Consider the following 23,951-nt stretch of genomic DNA (forward strand, 5'->3'; position numbering starts at 1 on the left):
ACATCTTTATACCATCACATACCCCATTGCTCATGATTAGCTGTTGATACACCAAGGTCTTACTGGTTAGGCAGTTCCAAGATCAAAAAAGATTACCAGGTAAACATTTTGAAGAAACATAAAATTTCTAAGTGCAAAATTTCAATCTAGAAACATTTCTCACTTTTTTTTACAAAGCTATTAATGCTATACTTTTTAAAATCTGACAGATACCAGATTTTTAAAACAGTCTCTGCGTAAAGTTTGAATTTCTCAATGATCTGGATCATGATAGTTGTTTTTGTTTTTTGGTTTTTTTCCAAATGGGTGGTTGAGAATAAACCACGAGTTTGCATGAAGCTAATTAGTTTGGGGGTTGTTTTCCTTCAACAGATCATTCTGCAGTTATTGTTACTATAGAGGACGAAGATGAGAATAAATTTGTGAGCAGACTGATGAGGGAACATAATAATATTACCATGAGAGTTTGGCTTGGGTTATCTCTACAGGTTGCCGGTAAGTGACATCTGTATGTGTGCTGTACTCAGGGTTCTAACTTGTTTAAATACCAAGTCAGTCTTGCTGAAGAATGTAAAGTGGTGGCTGATTCATATGCTTCTTATTGATGAATAAGCTAGGTCTGCTGGCTGTTTGGGAGGCTTATAAGTTCCTAATGAATAAGGGAGTGACTTACTAGTAATGATGGAAAACTAGTAAGTGATGGAAAACACTAAAGAAATAGAAAATCAGTTGACATCAATTGGAGTTGTTCTAGAGGCTTAAGATCAACAGGATATTTTTTTCTTCTACAGCAATGTCTGTGTCCCTGCACCCCTACAAGGATTCATTCCCTCACTTACTTCCCTTGGAGTTTTCATGTCTATCACCCCATGTTTTCCAGTTTATAACTCTGTTATTCAGAAAGTTTTCTTGTTCCCTTTCGTCTTAGAACATTTTTACCATAAAGCAAAATTAAATCTGAATGGTGATCTCTTTTTCAAAACAGTTTAGTAAAATTACAGAGAATTAGTTCAAAAAGATCTGTGGAAGAATTTTTAAATAAGGAATAATACCATGTTTCTCTGAAAATAAGACCTAGCCGGACAATCAGCTCTAATGCGTCTTTTGAAGCAAAAATTAAGACCAGGTCTTATTTTATTATAAGACCAGATCTTATATAATATAATATAATATAATACCGAGTCTTATATTAATTTTTGCTCCAAAAGACGCAGTAGAGCTGATTGTCCAGCTAGGTGTTATTTTTGGGGAAACACGGTAGCTACATGGTTTGAGTGAACTTGGAATTGATAAAGAATGAATTCAGAGTACAAATTTGATAGAATAATAGGAAATCTGTTTAACATTTTATGCAAAGTTGAATTCTAAATAATTAAAATAAATGTGAATTCCAAAATATTAAGTACTTGTCAAAAAGCGAATGGGTTCAAAGTTGACTGGCTAAATGAATTGTAAATTGTGTTTATGCTATCACCACAAGGTGGTGCTATCTCAGCTGGAAAACAAAAATGGAGTCATGGGGAGGACCCTGATGGACCTTTCCTTCCCCACCAGCATATCTTTAATGATAGAAGGTTTTTAATTGGAGCAGGAGAGGGAGGGGGATATAGGTCTTTAGCAATCTGTCTCTCACACAATAAATATGTAAGAATTCTGCACTTTAATCAAAACACTACATTCTGTGTCAGTATTGTTTAATAGAACTTTCTGCAAAGATGAAATTGTTCTGTGTCCATGCTGTCCAATACACTAGTCACTAGCCACATATGGCTATTGAGCACTTGAAATGTGACAAGTGCAACTGATAGACTAATTTTTAAATTTTTTCACTTTGAATAAATTTCATTTTAAATAGTAACAGAGTTGTATGAGCTGCATGCTTTTTACCTTAGTAATTTCATGGCAATAAACATGTATTTAATTTCTTCCTTTAGATCAGTCTTGGAATTGGTTAGATGGATCAAAAGTGACATTTGCCAAATGGGCAAATAAACGTAAGAGTGATGGTGGAAAATGTAGCATTTTGTTAGCTTCAAATGAAACATGGATAAAAGTTGAATGTTCACGTGGCTATGGAAGAGTTGTCTGCAAAGTTCCTCTGGGTAAGTATGTAACCTATCCTTAGGGAACATTTTTGCAGACCAGGTTAGGACATAAATGTATAATTCAGTAATATGCAAAGTTTTGTACTTGATCCTGAAGTATTTAGTCCTTAAAGTATATCAAAAAGTATCATTAAGTCATGGAGATTCTTTCCCTTGGAAAAATAGATTACAAGAGACAATAAATTCACAAGTTGCCTAGGACTTCCAGAGGAAACTATAAACAACCTAAACTTTGTACAATTCCTTCCTAAGAAAAATGGAAGCTGCCAGAGTATTAAGATCATTTCTTTGAAAATGTTCTTAAGGTGTATTTTATTCTATAGTTTGAATATGTAAAAGCTCAAAGGTCTGGCTCTGCAGTTAGTTTGCTTCCTTTCTCTTCATTCGCTTAAAACTCACGAATAACTTAACAACATTGCAAAACTGGATGTAATTACTTAAAATGCCCTGGGTATCTAGGAAATCATGATTTGAATTCATCTTTCATCATGAGTTAATATATAAAATAACCGTAAAAATCTTATCTCAGTAAGTTCATTTCTAGACAAAGATCTCTAAATTTTTCTTAGCAACATTTTTAAAGATCTAGGATAAAAATGTCTATTTTGGTGCACAAATATTAAAGATAAAACCCCAATTCTAGGTTATCAGTATCTACATAATCGTGCATTGACTCAGCAAATATTTTGAGTGTCTACTGTATGTCATGCCATGTTCTATGTGCTCGGGTACACCTGTGAAAAAGACACATAAAACACGTTTTCTCACAGGATTTACAATCTGGTAGAGGAAGACAGATAATAAATAACCAAGCTGTCCATTTTTAAAAGGGGAAATTTCAAATAGTTATAAACTCTGTGTGATCGAGATCGGGGGATGGCTACTCTGGGTTATCAGGGAAGACGGCTAAAAGCAGGAGACTTTGAAGCTGAGATCTGAAAGGCTGGCCAAGCAAACATCAGGGGAAGAAGCTCACTGGGCATAGGTACCAGTTGCAGCAAAGAGCCTAAGGCAGAAGGAGCCTGATGAGTGTTCAGGGAAGAGCTGGAAGGTAGGCCAGTGCCAGACACTTCGGGCTCCGGAAGCAATGGTCGGGAGTTCAGGTTGTATTCTGAGTGGAATAGAAAATGACTGGCAGGTTTTTTTTGGGGGGGAGCAAGGTTAGGGTGGTGTAAACCTAGAATTCTGTTTTGGCCATTTTTAACTGTCCATATTTCCATGTGGAATGTATAGTGTGCTGTTGGATGTATGAGAGAGGATGCAGGTTAGCACAGAGATGCTATTAAAGGCATTGGACAGAATGAGTCCATCTCGGCAGTATGCAGAGAAGGGGCCTGGGACTGCATTTGAAATTGAAAAGCTAGGAACTAAATGAGGTCATCCGAAAGGCCTAAATCATTTTAGAGCAAATGATATTTTATTTGGCTTTTGGTAGGTTAAACACAGAAATTTACAGCTTTTAACAATTTGCTGTCAAAGCAAGGTAATATACTGAGAGTGATATTCTCAAAAGGGTGATGGTAAGGAAAAGTGAGAATAATGATAGTGCTCCAATGTCTTTGGAAGAAAATTGCTGTAGCAATGAAGAGAATTTGAATAAAAAGGAAAACAGTTGAAAACGACAAGAAGCACTTAAGTGTTTGATGAGTTTGAATTCTGTATTCATGCTATGAAACAATCAGGAACTTATTGTGTCTAATTTGTGAAGGGTTTACATATGTGACACACAGCTGAATGTATACAATCAATAATGATCACTCTTATATTGTCTCCTCATGTTAAACCTTTCCCTGTTCTAGGCCCTGATTACAGAGGAATAGCTATCACATTTGCTGTGCTAAGTGTCTTAGCTCTCATCAGCGGACTGATTTGGTTCCTCTTCCAAAGGAATCGTTTGCACTGGGCAGGATTCTCTTCAGTTCGATATGAACCAGGAGTGAATGAAGATGAGATTATGCTTCCTTCATTCCATGACTAAATCCTTCTAAAAGTTTGCTAATTTGCACTAATGTTTTAGGAAAAATGAGCCATTTGAAATTTTCCCAGTATCAGTATTTACAATGTTCCAAAGTAGAAGTCGTAAGTACTTCAGTTGTTTAGTTGCTATTCTGGTATCCATGTTTAATTATCTACAAAAAAAGCCATGTATATAACTCTACTTAATAGAATGGAGAGTAACCGAAGCTGAAACGAAAGTCCAAATTGTTTGTAGGGTAATAATTTTAATGCATATTTTCTGTATAAGAATGTGATTGATGACTAGACTATGTGTGTTTTAATGGCATTTTAACAAAACTTCTTAGAAAATTTAAATTGACACATTAAGGCCACACATCTCCCTTTTAATTTTTATGAACATCTGGCCAAATGCAAAATTAGTACCTCAAGGTAAAAACACAACTGTAAATAATATCAACGTTGTTTTAAAATAGTCACTTGTAGCATTTGGGGGAAAATTTTAAACAATGAGGGACGTGCTTATTTTTACACAACAAAATGATACCTCTTGGCAAGATGCTTCGTAGACTATTCCAAATATATTTCATACCGAATTACATTTCATACCAAATTAAATGTAAAGTTTTGTTCTGTTCATAATTATTCATAAAACAATGACTTTTAAAGATTTAGTATTTAATATTTTTCTAAAGTGTGGGAACATTATTTGTAGATTGATTTTTCTTTTGTCTTTTCTTATGTACAAATCATACCTGTTTCCTTTTTAAAGGGAATCTGCAAAGAGTTTTTGAAAATTTTATGATTTATATACTTTACAGGGTATGTCTACTTTTGACTAAGAAATCTTTATTACTTTGTTGCCTTTTTACATGCGCCAAAGAGAAGGGGTCTGTGAAGGAAACTGCATATCTTGCATTTGTAAAAATGAAAATTTTATACTGAAACTCTAAACCTTGTGATTACTACTAAAATATTTAAAATTATGAATGATTAAGGAAATACTGTTCTGTGGTTATCACTTTAAATTTTACCACCTACGGGTGGCGGGTTAGCTCAGTTGGCTAGAGGGTGGTGCTGGTAGCACCAGGGTTGCCGGTTCGATCCCCTCCTGGGCCACTGTGAGCTGCACCCTCCATAAATAAATAAATAAATAAATAAATAAATAAATTTACCACCTAGAATACATTTTTTAATAATAGCTTGCACTGGACATGGTGAATGTTTTATTCAGTTTTTAACTTATATTTGTATGTTAGAATATTTTTGTATAAAAATCCATAGATTTATTTTAAAGTTTAGAATGTTTACACTATGATAACTTTGTAAATAATTTTCTAAGACAGTTTTAGAATAGTCTAAAACTTAGTATAGTTGTTCTGAAATATTTTATATTAAATTTGGTAGACTAGTTCTCTTGGCCTATCACCTGTACAATTTTAGTCATTAAGGCTTTCTTCAAAGAAATGAAGAAAAATACAACTATACGAGTGTGTAGTAGTGATGCTGTAAAAGTGGTGATGCTTGCTGGAAAAAAAATGTCTCTAGGTAGGGCTTTATTATGTTAGGCATATAGTATGACAAGAAATAATGCCCAGCTATTGTAAAATAAAAGCGGCATCCTTTAGAATTTGTGTATTTTTAAAGAATAAATATAATCATGCTTACATTTCTGAATGTTTGATTTTAGTCCCTTTTTCAAATTCCTCCGAATCAGCGTGTCTTTTAACTATCAGATCAGCAGAAATTCTATTTATGGTACCCTTACTTCTCATTCTTTGTGCTTCCCTCGGGAGAGCCTCTCCACTACCTCTCCCCTCCCCCAAAGGCATTCATCAACCCCTTCTAAGTCAATGCTTCAAATATCTAGTTCCAGGTTTGTATTTCCAACTCTCACCAGACGATCTCCATGAAAGTCCTTCTCACCATGACCAGAACTGTGTTCTCTTCCCTTTTTCCCCCTATACCAGATGTCTCAGAAGAACGGAAGACAGCCTTTTCTAGTCTTCTCTAACTAACCCAACCCCCAAATGTGGTCTAACAAAATTAATCTCTCAAAACGAGGCACCTAAAAAAGCAAGCCAATAGACATTATAATGATCAGGTGTAGCAGACAAAATTTGAAGTGGTACCAATGACCACCCTTTTTTCCCCCGTTCTCCACTCCCCGCGCCCCAACACACAGCATGTTCCCCTCCCTGATTCTAAGGCAAGACACTTTAATTACCTGGGAATTCTCCTTTGCAAATAAATGGCTGCTGTAGTGCTATAACCTCCAATACTGATCCCATTGCTAAATTATGCTAGGGAAAGTTAGGAATTCAGATTCCTTTATCTTAGTTTCATTTAATCCTAACACCCTCTTGCAGAAACAAAGATCTAATTGTTATTAGTTCAACTACTTTATCTTCCTTAAGAAGACAAATTTTAACTGAATCTTAAAGACTTTTTTTCTACAAGACCTCATGATCTGTACAAAGTTACCTCTAAGTCCCTGTGTATTCCAAATTAAAACATTCTCACAATATCTACATCTCAACAAATGTAGTATACAAGTATTTTTCTTTTTTTCCAAGCTAAATTAATCACAAGCACATTTTTAGAAACTTGTTTCTATTTGCCCAACCAGTTTTTCTTCTTATATTCTTTCAGTTTATATGAAGACACCATACCCACGTCTCCCAAGCTAGAAATTCAGAAGTCACTCTCAAATCCTCTTTCTCATTTCAGTAATCCAACAGTTCTGTCAGTTTTACCTCAGACTGCTCACAGAGTGGCTATGTCCATTATTAATTGTCTTGGTTCAGTCCTTTATCTTTTTTTCTCCCTGGATTATTTGCACTGGCCTTGTTACTGGTCTTCCTCAATAGCCTTCTTTGCCCCATTTTCTCCACGCCTGGGCCCAGGGGAGCTCAAAAACATAGAGGGGGACTCACCCTCTGTTTTTGCTCTGAAGTTATCTCTGCCTAACTATCTTAAGCCCAAAGGGAGCTCAGCAATGCCCAGCCCAGGGTCCTTCCCCAGGGACCTCATGTGGGCTGATGGTCCATCCTGAGACGTCTTAGGGTTTTGATTCCCTGGCCAATTACCATTCTAATGCAATGTAGGATCAAGTCAGTATTGCTCCAATTGCTAAACAACAGAGAGGCAAAGTCAGATAAAAGCGACTTGTCATGCAGGGTGTCATGTGGGGTCTCTGGTCCCGCTCCCCACGTAAGAACGCAGGACACAGTGAGGCCAAAAAGGAACACCCACGGAGCTATAGATAGGGGAATCATACCATGATAGTCTCACTGGTGGCTGGGTTGGAGACACAGGAAGCAGGCGCCACAGAATCCGCAATCCACACTCCGCCACACTGCCGCTTGCAGGCTCAGCCACCATCTTCTTGCCGCCATTTTCTGCTGGCGCAGCCGCGGCAGTTATACTAGTGGCCAACGGCTCACTGGTTACAGCTGCCGGCCAACTAGCCACAGCTGATGGCCACCTACCACCCGAGCCAGCACCTTTCCACGTGAGGCCGAGAGCCTGGAAACTGCTCTCTGGGGCTCTGTCCCCACACAACTCTAGGGATGAGGGAAACACTAGTGATCTTAGCCAATGGAAATGCTGCAGAATCCACATGCAAGTGAGCTGAAAAGAGAAAAGGAAATTAGGAAATGGGGAACATGAGAATTTGAGAAGTATGGTGAAAATGGGAAGGAGAAGGATTGGGCCATAGGTACAGGGAGAATGAAGGTTGAAGAAGGTTTTTTTCCCCAAAGGAGAGGGGAAAGAGATTCATTAGTTTAGAAGCTGAAAGGGGAAGAAATGAAAACAGTGGACAGAGAGAAGATGCAGGGGAGGGTGGGGGAGCCATTAATAGAAGACCTGGGAAAAGATGGGATGAAAAGGGCAGTTCTAATCCCAAAGTAAGAGGAACCAGGTTTGGATGGGATGGGGGAAGAGTGCCTTCTTCTCTGAGGCCACAAGAAGAACACCTGCATGAAAGAAACCTAGGGAGCAGATAAGTATTTGAAGATGTTTGTCATCACCTGATAGGCCCCATTTTCTTGTTGAGTAAAAGGTAAGGTATTCTGCTGAGAAAGATGGGTAGTGAATGGGGTCTCAGCTTGAAGAGAATAATAAAACAAATTGAAATGCCTGATGAGGGAAATGGGAGAGGACAATGACCAAGACAAAATATGAGGATTAAATAAGAGGCATAAAGGACCCAGATGAAATTAAACACCATATACTTGTGACAACTATCAGGAGAATTGATAGATTTCTTCTACTTGTCCTCAGTTACTTCAATAAAGTTGAGGAAAAGGAAACTGTGAAGAAGAAAAGATCTCATCCTAAAAAAATTAAAAATAGAACTACCATATGATCCAGCAATCCCACTTCTGGGTGTATATCCAAACTACATAAAGATATTTATATATATATATATATATATATATATATATATATATATATATGTATGGTATATAAAGATAAAGATATAGCTATAGATAGATAGATAAATAGATAGATAGATAGATAGATAGATAGATAGATAGATAGATAGATAGATAGATACTGGGGTTGCCAAAAAATGTATACACCTAGCTTGTATTCATCTTGTGTTATTGGTATATATTGAGTATTAAAATTTTAATACAAGATTTCCTTTCTTAAAATGTGTATACATTTTTTTGGCACCTGATCTATATAGATAGATATATAGATATCTATATAGATAGATAGATATAGATATAGATATAATATGTAGATATAATATAGATATGCATATACACACAATGGAATATTACTAAGCAATGGGAGAGAAGGAAATTGCCATTTGTGACAACATAGATGAAGCTTGAGGGCATTATGCAAAATGAAATAAGACAGACGTAGAAAGAGAAATACTAGATGATCTCACTCATATGTGGGATCTAAAAGAACCAAACTCCTAGAAACAAAGAGCAGAGTGGTGGTTACCAGGGGCTGGTGTTTGGTGGAGTGGGGAGGGTCGGGAATGGGAGATGTTGGACAAAGGATGCAAACTTTCATTTATAAAATGAATAAATTCTGTGGGTCTAATATACAACGTGGTGATTATAGCTACCAATACTTGATTATATACTTGAAAGTTGCTAAAAGTAAATGTTAAATGTTCTCACCACAAAAAAAAGAGGTAATTATGTGATGGTATGACAGCGTTAGCTCATGGTGGTAATCATTTTGTGATACATAAGTGTATAAAATCAGTGTTGTACACCTTAAACTTACACAATGTTATATGTGAATTATATCTCGATAAAGCTGGAAAAACAATTTTAGTTTTCAAAAGAAGAAAACAAAGAAGAGACCCCAGGCTCAGAGTTGGCCAGGTGGATGTAACGGAGAACAAAAGAGGGCATGGTATATGGGCTGGGTGGAGAAGGGAGAAATAAAAGCCTGGGGAAAATGAAGTTAAGGGACTGAAGTCTGAAAAGAGGTCAAAGAGGAGGTAAGTTAGAGTGAAAGATGGAAAAATAAAAGGTGTGAGGTGTGATTAGAAAGTAGGACATCGTAACGAGAGACTTCAATGAACATTGTTCCATGGAGAGGCACTAAGTATTTTGTCATATTAATATAAAACATGAGGACGTGTGCAAAAATACCTTCCTAAGTTCCAGTGACTTAGGAACAAAACACTGTTGAAATGGGTTATTTGCCTAAATTAAATTGATTTGTTAGGATGCCAATCCTATTGTAAACCTAACCATCATTTGAAAATTATTTTAATGCAAAGTAATCCACATACGTACATAAATTATACTTTGGTGCCTGAGGTGGGAGTGAAGAGAACTTTTTCAATTGCATGATTGCATAGAACTGTTCATTATTTGTGTACTCACTGAGACAGAAGCATCCAAAATTAGAATGTTTGAATATATAAATATAGTGTACCTTTGGAAGGATTCTCTTTGGATATGGGCTTAATATGTAAACCCATTATTGATAGTCTGAGAAGAATAATGGAAGTAAATTGAGCAAGATCTTGATACTTTGGCAAAGGGGCTGAACCTGGAATGGGTGGGAGAGTCCAGCTGAAGATCTGGGCTCTGGTCCGTTTTTTTTGGCATTCATTGTGCCCATGGATAAGTCATGTCCCTTCTTTAGGCCTCAGTTTCCTTATCAGTAAATGAAGATGGCCCAACGACCTCTAACACTCTACCACTCTCCTCATAGACCCCATTGGTTAAATTTCCTTGGTGCAATCACTCCAATTTATACTGGACTATCACAGGCAAAGAAAGGGTTAGAAAGGGTTGGAAAGGATTAGACTTAACTTTTCAGGATATACTTTAATTTTTTAGCAGTTTTAGGTTTATAAAAAATTTAGGGAGAAAGTATAAAGTTTCTATATATGTTCTTAACACTTCCACTTTTTCTCCTATCATTAGTGTCTAGCATTAGTGTACTACCATTTGTTAAAATTGATGCTCTGATATTGATGCAGTATTATCAACTAAAGTCCATAGTTTACATTAGGGTTCATCTCTGTGTTGCACATTCTATGGGTTTTGACAAATGTGTAATGATACCTACCATTACAGTGTTATACAGAACAGTGTCACTGCCCTAAAAAAAAATCTTCTGTGCTCTACCTATTCATGCCTCCTTTCTTCTCTTCCCCCTCCCCCCACACCCCGCCCACCTCCACCAACACCTAGCAACCAGTGATCTTTTTATTGTTGCCATAATTTTGCCTTATTCCAAAATATTATGTAGTACAGTATGTATAGCCTTTTAAGATTGGCTTCTTTCACTTGGCAATACATACTTAAGGTTCCTCCATGTCTTTTCATCACTTAATAGCTTATTTCTTTTAAGCACTGACTAATACTACATTGTATGGATGTACTACAGTTTGTTTATCCATTCATCTACTGAAGGACATTTTGGTTGCTTTCTTGTTTGGGCGATTAGGAATAAGGCTGTTATACACATCTGTGTGTAGGTTTTTGTGTATATATAAGTTTTCAATTTGCTTGTGTAAATACCAAGGAGCATGATTATTGAATCCATGGTAACAGTATGTTTAGGTTTGTTAAAAGCTGCCAAACTGTCTCCCAAAGTGGCTGCACCATTTTGCATTTCGACCAGCAATGAATGGGAGTTCCTCTAACTCCACATTCTCACCAGCGTTTGGTGTGGTCAGTCTTCTAGATTGTGGCCATTCTGATACGTGTATAGTGGTATCTCATTTTTGTTTTAATTTGCAATTCTCTGATGATATATGATTTTGAGTGTCTTTATGCTTACTTGCCATCTGTACATCTTCTTTGGTGAAGTGTCTGTTCATATTATTTGTACATTTTTTAATTGTTTGTGTTTTTATGGTTGAGTTGAAACTCAGTTTTAAAGGACTCTATTGCTAATGACATGAGGCTCTGTCGGGGCTTAAATAAGGAGCCTGGCCTGACCCTGGTTTGTGCATTGTGTTGTCTGGTACCAGGGGCCCTCATATTCAAGTTATAGCTGCATATTTTATACATATATTTTGGCAAGCATAGTTTTTGTTTGGTTTGTTTTTCTTATTGTTTGTTTTGGCTGAAACAACAGCAATTTATTGTCTCAGTTCTGAAAGGTAGAAGTTCAGGATGGTGTCGACAAGGTTGCTTCCTTCCAAGTGTTGTGCAAACATAGTTTAAAGAACCTTAATCCAGATTCTGGTGACATAGAAAAGTTATCTGAGGGACATAGTCCATGGGGAGGAGCCTTTGAAAAAGTTTCTGGCCATTAGGTCCAAAGAAGAAACCAGGCAGACACTACTTTAATGCGACACATTGACATCGTTTCCCTCCCTGGACAGGGCACGGCACTCATGTCCCAAAGGAAACAACCTGAGTCCTGTTCTTCCAATCTCCCTCGAGAGGAAACGTCAGACAACCCGAACCTGAAGGACATTCTACAGAACAACAACTGGCAAGTACTTTCCAAACTTGTCGACATCATGGAAGACAAAGAATGACTTAGGAACTGTCCCATAATAGAGAAGACCAAGGAGATATGACATCACAATGCAACGTGTGATCCTGGATTGGACTGAAAAAAATAATAAAAAAACATTAGAGGGACAATTGGCGAAACGTGACAGGAGCTGTAGGTTAGTTAATAGTAAGTAGTCTACCAGCGTTCATTTCTTGGCTTTGATCATGGTATTGGAATTAAGGACGATGTTAATACTTAGAGAAGCTGGCTGAAGGGTGACGGAAATTCTTTGTACTGGTTTTGCAACATTTTTGAGAGTCTGAAATTATTTCAGTTCCAATTAAAAGTTTTAAAAAATTACGGAGAGATGCAGATCTGTTGCAGCGGGCAGCGCGCCGCCGGGATCTCGCAGCCGGTGGACAAGCTTGGCCTCTGCCCCTCCCGCCCCTCCCGCCCCTCCCGCGGTCCGCTGGGTGGGAGGTGGCGCACGCCCCGCACTTCCGAGACGCGCCGCTCTGCGCCCCCACCGGCAGTCATGCTCCGGGCTGTGCTGCCCTCGCTCCTGCTGCTGCTCCTGGGCCTTGTGGCCGCCGCTGTCGCGGGTAAGCTGCCCCCTTGCCGCGTCCCCTCCTCGGCCTGGGAGCCGGGACCCGGAGCGACCGCCTTTGCCCCTGATCAGCGGAGCCTCTCCACTCCGTCCCCTCCCGAGGCGGTCTCGGGGGGCTGCATTCCGACCTGGCCTCTCGCCCTACCTGCGCGTCCACCCTGTGCGCCCCGATGGGCCCTGGTGCCTGATTCCCCCCCGCCCCTCCCCTTTCTGTGGGTTCCAAGAGAGCGCCCCCGGGAAGGGGGTCGCAGTTGAGCAACTTAGAGTATGCTGCCCCTTCCACTGTGTCCACATCCTCGGCGCACTCGCGGGTAGGGGCCCCCAAAGGGGGGCTCTTTGACAGGAGAGCTGAGGGACTTAGAAAGCCACGACGAGCATAGCTTCAGGGTCGTTTGGGGCTAAAATGAGAAGCCGGGGAAGTTGGCTGCGGAGATTTCCCCAGCTCTGCGCAGCGGGCATGGAGGGTGGGGGTGGGAGAAAGCAGGCCCTCTTGCTTACGGCGTTGTTTGTACAATTGGTTAGTGTTCAAGTTGTTGAAACCGGAAAACAGTTCAGCCAAGTAACCCCTGGATCGAAGTGGGACATGAGCAGGCGAAGCTTGGATTCCACTTAGGTCGTGTGATTTAAAAATCTTTTAGTCTGCCGTTGTGCAATTGACAGCTCAAAAATTACACGATTAGTCAGTCATTTCCAAAATGACTCTTGAGAAAAATAGACAATTCTATTGAATATGCGTTTTGGGTTGTTTTTTTAAATAAGTTTCTGGTACACGCATGTCAAAAATGTTGGTTGGGTCAACTCCAACTTGGATGGGGAAAGACTTCCATCCAAAACATCATTGATTGAACAATTCCAGGAATTAAAGAGCAAAATAAGAACTAAGTGAATACTTGTGTGGTTTTGAATAAAATGATTATGCAAGAGTTTGAGATCCCCGCCCCCGAATTTCATTGCTACTTTGTAAGTTCCTGTTGGAAGCCTGCTGACTGGCAGGAATGTTTTAAAGGATCTCAGTGATGGAGGCAGCAACAGAGTAAGCAGCTCAGAACTTGCGTACAAATCCAAAGTTCCTTTCCTGAAAGCCTTTGTCCACCAGCATTTATGACCAGTTATGTCATCTGCCTGGGGAGGAGCAGAAACAAGATGTGCCGATTTTCACACCGTTCAGCCTGAGCTCATTAGTTTTGTCAAAGACTTGACTAGAGCTTGACTAGAGCTTCTGTGAAGACTGGACTGTTTTGAACCCTCCTTATGGTACCCTCATTACGTGCCAGTAACATCTAAATACCCATTTAAGCCACCTTTTGGGTGGCCATGCCTTCCTACTTTAGTCAAATGCTTTTCTTGTCAGACTTAAAAAAAAAATCAATTTCTAGAGTTTGACGGCTCTCTTCTTCAGAGATGTTTTGATCAGCAACAGAAGACAAGTTATCTTTGTAAAGTTTTGGTCTTTTTCCTTTTATAAGTCCAGCATGGTTAAACAGGCTTTTTAAGAGCTTAAGAAGAAGTGTACGTTGAATAAATCAATGCTATTAACTAATCAGCTCTCAGTCAGGAGGCTTTAAGGATTAATTTAGAGAGAGCATGAGCTTTGGAGTTAGCCACAAACCGTGTGGCCTTGATTAAGTTACCCAACTCATTGTGCTTCCGTTAAATGGAGATAATAACCCCAGGGCTAACTGTGAATGTTAAGTGCAAACGCGATGTCTAATACCCACTACAGGCATGGGACATCCTGGTTTCCTTCCTTTGTTCTCTTCATACAAAATGAAGGGTAATTTTTGCAACTAGAAAACATCCTGAGTGCCACTTTGTGTGGATATATGTTAAATATTTAAGGTTACTGCACACATCCATATACATGATGATACAGGGCTGAAAACCATATATGTTTTTCATCATAATACTTCACAAATCTCCTATCCAGACAAGATCAGGAATCATATTCGACTTAGAAATAAGTCAAGAAAGAGCTTTCCAAGGTTATTGAAAATATTTAGCTGAATGGCAAGGTCTTGTTTTTATTTATTTTTTTTTAAGGAGGGCTCACCTGACAGTGGCCCATGCAAGGAGTGAGCTGGCAACTGTGGTGGTGTTAGCACCATGCTCTGACGCTCTGACCAACTGAGGTAACCGGCCACCCCCTGAATGGCAAGATCTTAACAGCAAAGCTCCTGTAGTATTGCATAAAGTATAAATTTAAAGTTGAAATGGAAGTCATTGTTATTGTTCTCTGTTATTTTGGACTTTATTAGAGTAAGTGATCTTATGTTGCTCTTCATTATTATCTTGAAAATTACAGTGAACAAAACACTCAAGTTCCTGAGTAAGGTTCCATGGCATCCCTTTTAAAAAGTTCTTCTGTATTGGTCATTTTTGCATGTAGTAAATGATCAGTATATGTTTTCTGGGTCAGTGATTTCCCATAGGTGTAGTGAGATGAGTGAATATAAACATGTTCAGAGTAAATCCTCATTCTGTAGTCGTCACACAGATTAGAATCTAAGTTTCTTTTTTTGTGTGTGGAAGCAGGGCTATTTAATTTTTTTAACACTTTAAAATTAAATTTATTGAGGTAACACTGCTTAATAACATTACATAAATTTCAGGTGTATAACATTATAATTTAATATCCATATACTCTACTGCATGCATACCACCCAAAGTCTAGTTTCCTTCATCACTAGACTTTACATCATATATTTGTCCCCCCCCTTTACCAATTTGCCCTTGCCATAGCCCTCCCTTTTCCTCTGGTAACCACCATACTTTTGTCTGTGTCTATGAGTTTGTTTTGTTTGTTGCTTTTGTTTTATATCCCACATATGAGTAAAATACAGTTTTTGTCTTTTTCTGTCTGACTTATTTCACTTAGCATAATACTCTCAAGATCTATCCATGTTGTTGCAAATGTCAATAATTCATCTTTTTTGTGGCTGTATTCCATTGTAGTATTCTGTTGTACATATATACCACATATTCTGTGTCTATTTATCTATCAGTGGACACTTATGTTGTTTCCGTGTCTTGATTATTGTAAATAATGCTGCAAAGAACTCATACAACTCAACAACAACAACAAAATATCCTACTGAAAAAATAGGCAGATCTGAATAGACATTTTTCCAAGGAAGGCATTTCCAGATGGCCAACAGGCATATGAAGGATGTTCAGCATCACTAATCATCAGGAAAATGCCTATCAAAACCACAATGAGATATCACGTCACACCTGTCAGAATGGCTATTATCAAAACGACAAGAAATAACAAGTGTTGGAGAGGGTGTGGAGAAAAGGGAACCCTTATACACTGTTGATGGGATTGTAAATTGGTGCAGCCACTATGGAAAACAGTATGGAGATTCCTCAAAAAATTAAGAATAGAACTACCATATGGCCCAGCAATTCCTCTTCTGAGTCCTTACCCCCAAAATATGAAAACACTAATTCATAAAGATGTAGGTTGCTAATTTTGAATTGCCGTAGCCTACATGAGATGCTCTTACCTTCCTCCCTGATGTCATCTCTTACCACCCTTCCTGCCATTCACTCTGTTTATCCACGTCGACCTCGGGGGACTCAGCCACTGCTGGTTCTTCAGGCCACCCTCCCTTACCCTGGTCCTTGGCACAGCGTCCCCCATCCATATCATTCAGATCTCTGTTCATATGTCACTCCTCTGGACTTTCCTGAACACTCCACATTCTCTGTCACATCTGCATGTTTTATCTTCTTCAAAGCACGAAATACTATCTGAATGCATCTTGTTTATTCATTGTCTTCTTGCTTGTTGCCTCCCCTTACCAGAAGGAAGCTCCATAATAGCAGACTTGACTGTCTTGTGGATTTTTGTTTTGTTTTGATTTGTGTCTCTACTTTATTCTAATTTATAATAAAAGGACAAAAAAAATCACATCAATGATTTAAAAAGTAGGGGGATAATGAGATTGCGATTTCTTTTTAATTATTTTACTTTTGCCATGAACTCATTTCATAATTGAATTCAAAGCATTAAATCATCTTAATCTATTGATGTGAACTTTTCTGACCCTTGTGGATGGCACAGTTATGTTTCAGGAGAAATTCTCTCAGACATACTTTTGTAAATTTTGAAATGTTAATGTTTATTGTTATCCAATGAAAAAGTGAAATGACAATTAGGTATTATTTCAAGACTATTTTCATTGTTGAGAAACTTTTAAAAATGTGCTTATGTGTTGAAAACTAGTTTTGCAACAGGGTTATCGTCCACAGTTTATGATATGTATCAAGTATTTCATTCCTCCTGTGGATTATTTTAGATTTTGAGGGCAAATCGTGAGACTGACTCTCTTAGAAAATAGACTAGTGATGCCCAGTGAGAAAAGTGCAGAGTAACACTGACTGGCAGGCCCACCCTATGAATAAACATGACAGCTCTTCTGAGAAGGGACGTGAGCAGGTAAGATGGAAGAAGAGATCTTGGAACCTAGGTTGGGAAGGGTGATGTGGAGAAGACGTGGAGTGTCAGAGTGTCTGGGTTTCCTTGAGATTCTGGGAGATTTTGCAGCCCAGTGTACTGGGTTCTAGATTACTTAGGGACTTGGAACAGCACTCCCTCCTCCCTACATAATAAATGTAATAAACAGCTCCTCTTCTTCCTCTCTCTGCCACAGTTGCCCTTGTGGAAAGTGACTGTAACTCTTAATGGGAGAAGGACGAAGGTCTTATTATTGACAAGGGGGAAAACTACAGTCTTTGCCTTTTCGTTGTTAACATTCAGAACAAGTATGTCTCAAGGAGCACTTCCTCTTATGCTGTGCCTGGTTGTTTAAAAAAGGAAATTATAAGGGAACAGAGAGTTCTATCAGAACTGAACCAGTAATGCGAAATATCCCTGTAGACATGCCATTTTATTCTTTTAGCACATGGTAATTTTAGCAGAGGCACTATATGGAAACTTTTGGAGTTACGTTAAGTACAAGCATTTACAATTTTCATCAAGCTGCTTCATTTCTCTACATACGAAATCGATAGAATTATAAAATTTAAAAAATCCATAAAGAGTCATTTAGGTGCATTAGTAATATCAATCTGTCTTTTAGGACTGCTGTGAAGAAGAGTAACAGATGAATAAACACTTTGCAGAGAGCTTTGTGGGCAGGTGTTTTCTGTTTTTTTGTAGCTAAGTATATTTATGGAAATATATTCTATAGAAAATATTACAGAACCTGTCATTGAAAAGTTGGGGCAATATTTTGGGGAGGTAGGTTTTCATATAACAGGATGACAGCACCAATGGTTAGCTTCTGTGGCAGACTTAGGTTCGCCTTCTGCACAGGAAGTTCATGAACCTGAACAACTTTCCTCACAGGAGGTACCCACCCTCCATTTGAACGCTGTTCTTCTCAGAGTAAAACTGTATCTCGTGAGTAGTGTGTAAAGCTTGTTTCTGGGACGGACACTCTGGCCTGCCGCACGAGAAGGAGGCGTCAGTGCTGGATTCACTGGAGTTACTGCTGATGCTGAAATGAGCCTCAGCAGAAAGCAGTTGAAAGGTTTGAGGAAGTGAGTCAATTATTTGTTTTCTGTTTTTCGGCCTGTGGCTTTTTTCTGTTTTCGGTCTTCTCCTGTGTTGCTTGTTTACTTTTCAACAATGGTCTTCGATTTGCTACGATTGTCATTATCCTCCTCATCCTCACTCCCAGCTCAGGGGCCTTGTGTGTGCTGTTCTGTCCATGTGACCTAGATATCCACGTGGCCTTTCTATGTCGTCTTTATAAGGAAACCTTTCTAAGATTGCAACCTTAACCCCTGCCCTACACTAAGGATCTTGCTTCTCTGTTTTCACTTTTCTTAGTACTTATTATCTCTGCGGTTGCCAGCCTCCAAGATGGCCCCAATCTTTCTCACCTCCTGGGATTCCTACTCTTGTGAAGCTCACCGCCACACCAAACAGGGCTGACATATATAACCAATAGGAAATTGCAGAAATAACGGAGTGGGACTCCTAAGGCTGGATCATAAAAGACATTGCACTTTTACCTTGTTCTTATTTGAATCACTTGCTCCGAGGGAAGCCACCTGCCGTGTCGTAAGAACCCTTGAGCAGCCCTGTGGAGCGTCCACACGGTGCAGAACGGAGGTGTCCTATCCACCACCAGCACCACCTCCCTATCCGTATGCGTGAGCCCTCTTGGACGCTGATCCTCCAGCTCCAGGTCAGTTTTCAGGTGGCTGCGGCCCTGGCCAACATCTTGACTGCACCTTCATGAGACACCCCAAGCTAGAATCAGCCAGCTGAGCAGCTGCTTCTGAATTCCTGACCCAGAGAAACTGAGATAATAAAGGTTTTTTTGTTGGTTTAAGTTGCTAATTTGCTACCTAGCAATAGATCACTAACATACCAAGTAAATATAAAACACCATCGAACATATTATTTTACTTACTTATCTTGCCTTTGTGTATCTGCCTCAACTGGAATAGAAGCTAAAGGGCAGCAGGGATTTTCTTCCTTTTTGTGTTCATTGTGGAATCCCTAGCACCTAGAGCAATTTTCTCACAACAACCCGGAGATAGGTACTGTTATCATCCCCATTTTACCAACAAGGAACCCGGGGCACAGTAACATTACGTTACATAGCCAAGATCATGAAGTCAGAACCAGACTTTGCTCCACAGCCTAATGTGCTTAGAACCCTGCACTGTCCCACTTCTCTGCATGCTGTCTTGTGTTATGGACAAGACACTATGATAGTTATTACTGGGGGTACAGTTAGATTTAAGACATGGCCTCTGTTCTCATGCAGTTAACAGCCCAATTGGGAAATTAGGGTAAGTACCAGATAACTAGCATACAGAGCAGGATTTAATCAGTGCTGTATGAATGTGTGTAGGTCATCAAAGGATAACATAGCCCCTTTTCTAAGAAGAATGGCTACCTATGGTTCTTATGCATAGGTCCCCATGGTGTGTGCCATGTTGTGCTCACCACCCTAATCAAAATTGGGAGACTTTCCTAAATCAAAGGCTGACTACGCTAGGCTAGGCAGCAGCCCAAGGTGGGGACCTGGTACGAAAAAGCCTAAGAGGCCTATATGCTGACATAGAATCCTCAATTTTGTTATTACCCCATGGATCTCTACAATAAATCTCTACTATTTGGGGTAACCTGAACAAATCTGTAGTCTTCGTAACCAGAAAGGATCTCTCACACATAGTGCAGTGCCTAGTACTGGAGAAGTTCTGAGGAGTCAGAGGTTACAGGAAGGTGAGGGGTGGACACCTCATGGAGAATTGACACGTGAGCTGCCACTGCAATAAGAGTATACTTTAATCAATAGATGATTTAGAGATCAGAGTTCATCATAATTTAAAAAGCGTAAGAACTAACTACAAGTATGCAAAGAAATAATTTGTACATTTTACTTCACTGGGTGCTGATTATACTTTTGCATACTTAATAGACATGCTTTATTCCGTATACACAGTATTTTTAAAATTATTGATTGTTTAAATATTGTTGAGTTATTTATTACCAATACTAGGAAATACTATGTGTAGCTTTGACTAGAAATAATACAGGAGAGCATTTCTCAACTCCTGGTTCAAGACCTTCCAATGATTTATAAGTGTTTCATATTAAATGTGTAATGGAGTCCATTTCTATGTCAATGTTGTTGTTGTTTTAATTACATAAGGCTAAAGAAAAAGCAACAGAAGGAACCAGGGAAAAGCAGCTGAAGAAAAAAAGAAAAAAAAAGAAAATCGAAGTTTGCATTTCAGAGTTTCTGCCCTTGTGACTTTCAATTTGAGTTTCATTCTAGAAATGAGTGTTTGTTTTCTCTTTCTTGTCTTAATACAGAAAGCATTATCAGGTGGGAGAAGGGGGAGGAGGGAGAGACCTGCCTAGTTCATGCATTCAATGAATATTTGACTCCTTACTAGATGCCCGTCATTGTGCTTTTTATGGTAATCCCTCTGCCTGGAATTTCTTTGTATTTTCCCTTTTCTGCATGGCAATCTCATTTGTCCTGTGAGTTGTAGCTCTTATATTGCCTCCTTTCTGAAATGTCTCTTACTCTACAAGTTGTTTACTCTTTCTTCTTGTCTTATAGCATTTTGCTTGTCATACATTTGTGGTATCTTTTATGTATATGTCTGACTCTCCCATCAGACTAAGCACTTGCAATGTTCCTCTTTATATCCCTTTCTCTTTACTCCTGAGTACTACCCATTCTGTCTGACACATGGGAGTTGCTCAGCAAATGTTGGTTGGATGGGTAATAGCTAGATAGATGAGAAATTATTGGTAACTTGTTCAGAAGTGTGGAAGTGGGAATACTGCCCCTGACTATAATGAGTGGGAGACTAACGCCCCCCCTAAGAACAACTAGAAAATCTAGAGAAAATTCCATAAGAATTATATTTGCAGCTCAGAGAGCTGCTAAGGCAGTTTGTTGAGGTGAGCCCAATACTGTTATGTGTTACTTTTCCCCTTAGGAGAGTTGCCAAAATTTTAAGCCACTAAAAGTAGAGCAGAGTTTTTGGCAGTCTCATGGTGTTTAAGGAGACAAAAATTTGAGTTTAATTTGCCGAAGAGGGGCTCCAGTTAAGATCCAGGCTTTTAATTGAGATCCATGGATACTGGGCCTCACAAAGGCTCTTATGCTTCCTCAGTTCAACTCAATCCGTGGGTGTATTAAGGTAATCTTTAATAATCTAGCTGCATGCCAGAATCCTTTCTAGAGGAGAATGTCATCTAGAGTCTCTTCAGTTTTCCTCCATGCTGTCTGGTATGGAGGAACAACAACAACAACAAAACTACCAGGCATAACAAGACACAGGCCAAAAGGGGGAAAAACAAAAACTAAAGACAGATCACCAGGTAACCCAGAAATTAGCTATCAGAAACAGACTTTAACTATTGTAATTTCAAGGATATAGATAATAAAACTGAGAATTTCACCAGAGACCCAGAATCTATAAAAATCTATACAAATTGAAATTCTGTAACTGAAAACTCAATGACATTATGAACTCAATAGATAGGTTTCACAGCATTTTTGTTAAACCTGAAGAGTAGATTAGTAAACCAGAAGGAACAAGATGATAGTATGGGGGCCGGCCCGGTGGCTCAGGCGGTTGGATCTCTGTGCTCCTAACTCCGAAGGCTGCCGGTTCCATTACCACATGGACCAGTGGGCTCTCAAACACAGGGTTGCCGGTCTCTCTTAAGGGATGGTGGGCTGCGCCCCCTGCAACCAACAACTAACAACGGCAACTGGATCTGGAGCTGAGCTGTGCCCTCCACAACTAAGATTGACAGGGCAACAACTTGACTTGGAAAAAGTCCCGGAAGTACACACTGTTCCCCAATAAAGTCCTGTTCCCCTTCGCCAATAAAATCTTAAAAAAAAAAAAAAAAAGATGACAGTATGGAGACCCAAAAGTATTAAAAATATAGAAAAGAGCAAGAGGATATATGGGATATGGTAAAAAGTCTAAGTATACATAATTTCAGTCTCAAAAAGGAAGGAGAGAGAAAATGGAGTATCACTCCATTATTTGGAGTGATAATGCCCAAAAACTTTCCAAAAGTGACCAATGAAAATAAGCTACAGATTCAGGAAGTACAGTGATTTCTTAGCAGGATTAAACAAAACAAAAATAACTGGGCATACCATTGTCAAATTGTTGAAAAATAAAGAAAATCTTGAAAGCTGCCAGAAAGAGCGACAATTAGACTGACAGTGGACTTCTCACTAGGAAGTATCAAAGTCAAAAAACAATAAAATTACATCTTAAATGAAAGGTAAGCTGCCATTCTAGATCTCTGTATTTGCAAAAATATCCTTCAAACATGAAGGCAGTATAAAGACGTTTATAGAAAATCAAGAATTAAGGGAGTTTGTAGTAGATTTGCACTTAAAGCCACACCAAAGGAATTTCTTCAGGCAAAAGGAAAATTATCCTGGTTAGCAACCCAGAAATGGAAGAAGAAATGAAGAGCAACAGAATAGATGGGTAAATATGTGTTTAAATCTAAAGGAACATTGACCATGCAAAATAGTAATAAAACAATAAAAGAAGGGAGGTCCAGGAAGTTAAAATATTCTAAGATCCTAGCATTGTCTAGGAAGTGATAAAATTACAAATTTATTTTAGGTACTAAGAAACTGAGGTTGCATGTTATAGTTTTTAGGGTACTCACTACAGAAATAAAGAATATAAAATTAATAGATGAAAAGAAAAAATGGAATTTAAAAATGTTTAATCCAAAAAGAAGAAAAAGGGAAAAAAGGAACATAAAACAAGTAGGACAAATAGAAAACAAATAGTAAATGGTAGACATAAACTCAAACACATCAGTAATTACATTCAGTATTAAGTAAAATATTCCAGTTAAAAGACAAAGATTATCAAACTGGATTTTTTAAAAAACATACTTGCTGCTTTTAAGATTTATAACCACTTTGGAGAAGTGTTTTGCAGTATCTGCTAAGCTAGACACATGTACCATGTTTCCCTGAAAATCAGACCTAGCCGGACAATCAGCTTTAATGCGTCTTTTGGAGCAAAAATTAATATAAAACCAGTCTTATTTTACTATAAGACAGGTCTATAATATAATACCAGGTCTTATATTAATTTTTGCTCCAAAAGACGCATTAGAGCTGATTGTCTGGCTAGGTCTTATTTTCAGGGAAACACGGTATATACTCTATGACTCAGCAATCCACTTCTAGAAATATACCCACAAGAATGTATGCATATGTGGACCAGGATGTTTATAGCACGTTAATTGTAATGGCCGCAAACTATTAGGTTGGGGTAAAAGTAATTGCGGTTTTTGTAATTTCTAACCTTTTAAACCACAATTACTTTTGCACCAACCTAATAGAAACTACCCAAATATTCATCAACGAAAGAATGAATAAATTCATACAATATATATAGCAATGAGAAAGAATAACCTACAGCTACACATTACAACATGAATGAATCTCATAAAAGTAATGTTTATCAAAAGAAGCCACACACAAAAGAGTACATACTGAATGATTTCATTACTGTGAAGTTCAAAAACAGGCACAATTAATCTATGGTGTTACAAGTTAGGATAGTTATTACCTATTACCTTTGGCGGGGAGTGGTGATCAAAAGAGGTTCATGTTCTGTTTCTTCATCTCGCTGATAATTATACGGGTATGTTCATGTATGAATATTCACCAAGCCATGTATTTATGACTTGCACCTTCTACGGTGTATTTTAATAAAAAGTTTACTTTTTAAAAATATTCCTGTAGAAGTATTAGAATTGGCAACGAGGTCAATCTGGTTATATTTTAAGA

At 38.5% G+C, this 23,951-nt stretch overlaps 1 protein-coding gene across 3 annotated transcripts in view; it reads left to right on the forward strand.

The window, feature by feature from the left end:
• LY75 (lymphocyte antigen 75) overlaps positions 1-23,951 on the forward strand; it is a 114,341-nt gene that overhangs the window by 72,476 nt on the left and 17,914 nt on the right. Inside the window, exons 33-35 of one of the 3 annotated variants that reach the window (XM_033112786.1) lie at positions 373-495; positions 1,935-2,102; positions 3,905-5,218. In XM_033112786.1, the coding sequence (XP_032968677.1) occupies positions 373-495; positions 1,935-2,102; positions 3,905-4,083 (470 nt within the window). In that variant the 3' untranslated portion in view covers positions 4,084-5,218. Of the gene's footprint in view, positions 1-372; positions 496-1,934; positions 2,103-3,904; positions 5,219-11,827; positions 12,614-23,951 lie in introns of those variants that run through there. The other 2 variants (XM_033112789.1, XM_033112788.1) reach the window with 2 other exon arrangements.

This window comes from Rhinolophus ferrumequinum, chromosome 8 (assembly GCF_004115265.2).
Source record: "Rhinolophus ferrumequinum isolate MPI-CBG mRhiFer1 chromosome 8, mRhiFer1_v1.p, whole genome shotgun sequence".
NCBI lineage: Eukaryota > Metazoa > Chordata > Mammalia > Chiroptera > Rhinolophidae > Rhinolophus > Rhinolophus ferrumequinum.